The 6,016-nt window shown below is 40.1% G+C and overlaps 1 protein-coding gene across 1 annotated transcript; it reads left to right on the forward strand.

Moving 5' to 3' along the window:
• Positions 1-3,470: 3,470 nt before the first annotated feature.
• LOC122029734 (auxin-responsive protein SAUR71-like) lies at positions 3,471-4,205 on the forward strand. Its single transcript, XM_042588850.1, has one exon. The coding sequence runs from the start codon at positions 3,557-3,559 to the stop codon at positions 3,950-3,952; it is 396 nt and encodes a 131-aa protein (XP_042444784.1). The 5' UTR covers positions 3,471-3,556; the 3' UTR covers positions 3,953-4,205.
• Positions 4,206-6,016: the final 1,811 nt, after the last annotated feature.

Below are 6,016 nucleotides of genomic sequence, written 5' to 3' on the forward strand. Positions count from 1 at the left end.
TGGTTAACAATAAAGGAGTGGTTATAAATATGTTGAATTACTTATACTTACTAATAATCGATTGTATATCATCCTTTTATTATTAGCAGGGACGTGCTTCCAACTCTCAACTTGTAAGAGAGCAAACTTCTTTATCGAGAGACCTAACTCGGTAAAGAAAAATAATTATATTCTGGAATTTTTTTTACATTGATCACTGTTTCAATAACCCTTAGAAAAATTATCATACTTTTTCTCTATTTACCCTTATTTTTATTTTGATGTGATCAAAGGAGGAGAGAAATTTAGAGATTAAGGGGGAGTTAATTAATTGTAATATTTACTTGTACTGAATTATAATATTTTACTTTTACTTGATTTATTATTTGTTATTACCCCAACTTATTGATGCACATGAAAAATAGAGAGATTGTAAGTATCCCGGATAAGTTTTGATATGATTAACCGGGTTAAGTTAGATTCTGCGCTTTTGATGTCTTGTATCTAAGTGTGCAAGGACTTAGGAACATAAGAAGTCGAGCGGAAGACACAGCGAATGAGAAGGATGACACAGAAAGTAAGTCGATGTGCTCATTACATTCGAGGGATGAGAAGTTGTGGAAGAGTACACTAATAGAGCGAGAATGACACGCGCGGTGCTTCCGAAAGATAAGAAGCCAGAGTGGAAGATTGCTCAAGGAGAGAAGGTTGGAGTTGAGTTTGAGTAAGCTCAACTTTGGATGGCTAGAGAATCACCTATTCGACTAGATCATCAGCCATACAAGTCAATTTTGTGTTGACTTGTCTAGGCGCCCGAACTCTAGATGTCCAAACTACCTTGGATCAGAACTAGCGCCCTTTAGAACCGTTGCGACGAGTATAACACTTGGAGTCCATGTCAGCACCAATACAGGTGTCTGGATCGGTCAAGGTGCTTGGGCAACGATAAAACATTATCATCAGGCCATTGAAGAGTCGTTGCAAGTAGATAAGGCACACCATTGGGTCTAGGTGTCCTGATATGCTATGCCAACAAATGACTAGTTTGACCAGTAGACTATAAATAGAGTCATAGTCCTAGAAGTTAGGGACAACACTTGTTTTCAATTGTCTACTACTTTCTAAGTTTTCTATACTTAATTGATATAAGAGGCTTCTATGTCAAAAGGAGATTCGTAGTGAAACTTTTAAAGTTTGGATTAGTAATCTTTTGATTATAAATCAAGTAAATCGGTATTGTCTCTAATTCTTTTTCATGTTTATTTTGATTAACTAATATTGTCTGTCTTTGCTAAAATTGGAAAGCAAAAGAAAATGTGTATTGTATTAATAGAGCAATTCATTCCCTTCTTGTCAGTCACACCGGGACCAACAAAGATGACGGATCGACTTATCTTGCCCTACCCCATCTTACCAAATGACTAACCCACCACAAGCCGATCCACCCTGCCATGGGTCGATCGATTTGACAGTTCTACATACATACATAGGAGGAAAATTATAATTTAGTGTGTTTTTGAGAACAATAAAATATTGTTATGTATTTTGAGAATTCTGAAACTTCGTGTGCATATTTGGAAATTTGCTGTACAGGAACGTTATTTTTTTATGATTCCAATACAATGAACAGCCCGCTTGATCTTTACTAAAAAATCATCTAACAATTTAATTTCATCCCAATAATTACATTTTTCTTTAATAAAAACACCTAAAATTTTAAGGATAAGATTTGAATCTCCTAAAGTAAAATAAATTTATGGGCTTATTTAGGTAAAACAAAATAATTAAAATTATAACATGATGGATTTAATATCATCTTGAAAATTATCGTTTAAGAAGTTATTTTCTCTTTTTTTTTTTCGAATTTACAGGAGTATTTTTGTAATTTTACAATATTAGAGGACTTTTAAAAAGAATACAATTACATGGTGGAATTGAATTTGATTAAATAAAATCGATTTGAATTTTTAAACTAAAAGTGAAGGGGCATTTGTCAAAATCAGAGGCAGCAATTCCACCCGTGATCCGGATTGTACGGCCCGACGGTGACGACGATGACTTTGGCGGCTTTGGAATCTAAATATAATCCGACAGGTTGTGACGGTTGGTCCGATATATTTGTCTTTTACCCCCTCCTTCAATTTAGATACTCTTTTATTTATTCGAAATCAAAGTTTATGCAAAGAAATTTTCCAATTTCGAGAAAAACTTAGATTAATGGAAGCATAATAATTAAAAAAACAAAAATATTGTATGAATTTATTTATTTTCTTAGAATAATTGAAAAGGTAGGTGTGGCGTGGGTCCTTACCGGGGAGCGAATGAGCTGGAATGATAACGGAGTCGTTGCTGCTCGGTGGCGGTGCGTGGAGGTATCCAGAATCCTTATCCAACGCCGTTAAGTAGCCATGGACAACCGGCGTACGATGAAATTGCGGGCGAACTACACGTGCTCTCTCCCCATTCGACGATTCAGTTTAAGTCAGACTTCCCAGCATCGGCAGGACTCGATCCGGCGGAGCAGCGGAAGCGAGCAGACGTGGCGATCACGTGCGAGAACAGCGAAGCGACGCGGTCGACACCCGCTGATGCTTCTGGCCGCACCGGTTAGAGAGCAGGTGGGTCCCGCCGCACTAAAACCGTGTGGGACAGGCGCGGGTGGAACTCTACATCGACAGGTAGGGTAGTTCGATGGTCCAGTGATAATAAGGCACAAGGGAACAGGACCTGGCGGGGTCCAATTGGAGTTGGTCCTCGTGGTCCCTCATAACTGCGGTTCAGAACCTGGAGGAAATGCATTTCGCCCACAGTTTGATCCGGTTTTGAGTTTCGATAGATTTTATGATGCAAAATTCTATCAAATTCTCAACCGGAAAAAGACTCTCTCTCTCTCTCCTTCTTCTGCTTCTTCTTTGTCCTTTTCCCTAAACGGTCAAATTAGATGGAGCAGATTGATCAAACGAGGTTAAGATCTTTGGTCCACATGGTCAAAATCTAATACCCAGTCCAGAATGGGTAATAAAAAGGATGAAATATGGGTGGGTTCGTTTGGGTCAATTGCAGATTGCAAATTTGTTTATTTTTTGCGCTATAAATAACGCAACGTGGGTGGGCCCCGCGACCGGGTTGTTCATGATACCCGTACCGCTGGGACTACGGACATGATCACGGAGCGCCTCTCTCTTACAAGTCACGGTCTAGGAATCTGCAGCCGTTAAGATGGGATCTAATACCTGGCGTGGGCGACACGTGTATGTTATATTTCTGAGAAATCAGGAGGATCGTTATTTGATAGTGGTGCTGATTTGTCTGTTACAGGGAATTCGTGTACGTCTCTAAGTACTCCTCGCTTCTGCTTTGTTTTTGTTTTTATTTTTGTTTCGGTAAAAAAAAAAGAAAGAGAAGTTAATACACTCTTTCTCCGTTTTTTTTTTCCAATTAAAATTAGAGAAGGAAGGAAGTTTTATAAATAGCTGAGAGAAGCAAACCCCATTTGCCCTCGTACTCTATTCGTCCTCTTCTTTCGTTCCGGCCATCGAACCCTAAACACTCTCCGAGCTCGATCACCGGGAAGGCGATGATGCCGATGCGGCTCATCCGGCGGCTCTCCCGGGTGGCGGATTCGTCATCGCAGCACGCCTCGCCGCCTGCCGCGAAGGGGCGGCGGGTGCTCCGGACTGTGCCCCAGGGGCATGTGCCGATGTGCGTCGGCGAGGAGATGGAGCGATTCGCTGTACCCGCGGAGGTCCTCGGCCGGCCGGCCTTCCTTGAGCTCCTCCGCCGCTCCGCCCAGGAGTACGGCTACCAGCAGCGCGGCGTGCTCCGAATCCCCTGCCCCGTGCCGCTCTTCCGCCGGCTCCTCCTCCTCTCGTCCTCCTCCACCACTGCGGACAAACTCGCTCTGGACGAGCTCCTCCTATCGCTACCGGAGCACCTCCCGTCGTCTTCCCCGGCCGACCTGAGCCTCAACTAGGGTTTCGGAGCCTCTTAATTAGGGCTTTTTCCCTCTGTTTGTGCCCGTGTACATATGCTATCCTGCGCCTTAATTGGGCCACGAAGGGCTGTTTAGGGAATTAATATTTTTCCTTTGCGCATTAATTTTTCTTCCCTCTTCAAAAGAAGGAATAGAAGTTGATGCGGCAATGAATAGTGTACATGCTTAAAGAAGCTGTTTTTGGTGTGAGATTTATTGATATTATATTAATTGTTAATTAAGTGAGACTTAATGGAGGGTTTTTTTTAAACAAAAATTTCTTATTTTTTGAAATATAATAGACATAAAATTGTCGAGGAGTCAATTTCAAGTTGGTTTGTGGGGAGTTAGCAGATCTCATTGCGCCGTCGATTCAACAAAGTGAACTAATGTGTTGATTAATTTTATAAAAAAATTCTGATCGTACAAAGTAAAACTCGAACTGACAGCTGAAGAAGAGCATCTGTCGTTCTCCTTCCGGGATGTACACGTGTTAGGTTACCTGAGCTTTAGTTCGGAGACTGACGGCAAACTAGCTAAAAGGTTAGCCGAGCTTTAGTTCGGGGTTCCAACGGTGAGAGAAAGAGAAAGACAGTCCGGAGAATCGACGCCGGAATCAATCCAGATAGATCAGTCGTTGTGACTTGGATATGTAATTAATGGTGCCAGCGAATTGTGTGTGAATCAAGACCATTTAACTGTCATGCCGAATACGACACACTTTATCACGGGGTATTCCAATGAGGTCACTTCTCACTCGGCACATCAGCTGAGGCCCGTTGGATTAGAAATTCATAAAAATATATAACTAAATAATATTGATATATATAATCAATAAGTATAATAAATCAGAAATAAATATAATAATAAATAAAAAAATAGAGGAATTAATATGACAACCGGAAAAATATGAGTTAAAGGAAGGTAACTTGTTTGAATAAAAGATAAAACAGTGAGATTGGAGGATATTGATTAAAAAAATAGATTTTTATTTTTAACTGTTAGGTTAATTCAATTATTTTATTTTATTTTTATTTAAAATATCAATATTTTGATTTTTTTTTAAATTACCAATCATAATTAATCATTAATAGTTCCACGGTGGATTTAATTCGACATGAGGATTGTGCCCAACATATCACACAGGTTGAGCCCCTATTATTAGCTCAACACATGCCGCACTCAATCTTCGAAATTGAACTCAACAACTGCCCCTAACTTATTTTAAGTATACGATCTCCCTCCTGATCCGACTATCAATTTATACACACTCACAAATTCATGTTCAAGATATTTGTTCATTTAACCACCTATCTTTGTTCGGAGAGAAAGCTGAACAAGACAAAGAATGAGAGCCTGCACCTCGCGATCTGTTCTTAACATGGCACCTATCTCCAGCTTTAGAAGCTCCCTGTGATGGCAAGAAGATAGTTCTATATATAAATTTCCAAATAAATATCGATCGATGAGGCAATGGACGAATCTAAGATAAAATTGTCTTGGGCTTTAGCCCAGCCCAAAAAACCTTACATAGATATTTTATAATCTACAATTTAACACCAAAGAAAATTGATACTTTTTTTTTTTTATCTTTATTCATTTTATTTTGGTAATCAGCCCACCCCCTCCACATTCAAAAACTAACTTCATCTTTAATTTTAATTTTTGAATCCGTCACTAGATAAGGTCCATGGATCATCATAATATTATTTTATATTGATTAAAAATTCCTTATTATGTATGTAAAGAAAAAACTTACGTGTATATATATATATATCCTGCGACACACTCTGTGCGATTTGATGCGGCGTGCTTCAAAATTAGTGCTGGATCGTTTCAGCAAGGCTGAATCAATCAGTGGATCGATTCAGCCCTGCTTGTCTTCTCCCGTCGGTCACCATTGATCTTCACGGGACACTGGCGGATCACCTCTCGGCTGGATCACAACCGGATCACGGCAAGATTCCGGGCGGATTGCAACCAGATTCCGACCATATGGCGGCCAGAATTCGACCGTTTCGTGGCTAAAATCGGTCGCGACGTTAGTAGACGTAGCGCTGCTGA

The sequence above is a fragment of the Zingiber officinale genome, chromosome 10B (assembly GCF_018446385.1).
Source record: "Zingiber officinale cultivar Zhangliang chromosome 10B, Zo_v1.1, whole genome shotgun sequence".
Taxonomy (NCBI): domain Eukaryota; kingdom Viridiplantae; phylum Streptophyta; class Magnoliopsida; order Zingiberales; family Zingiberaceae; genus Zingiber; species Zingiber officinale.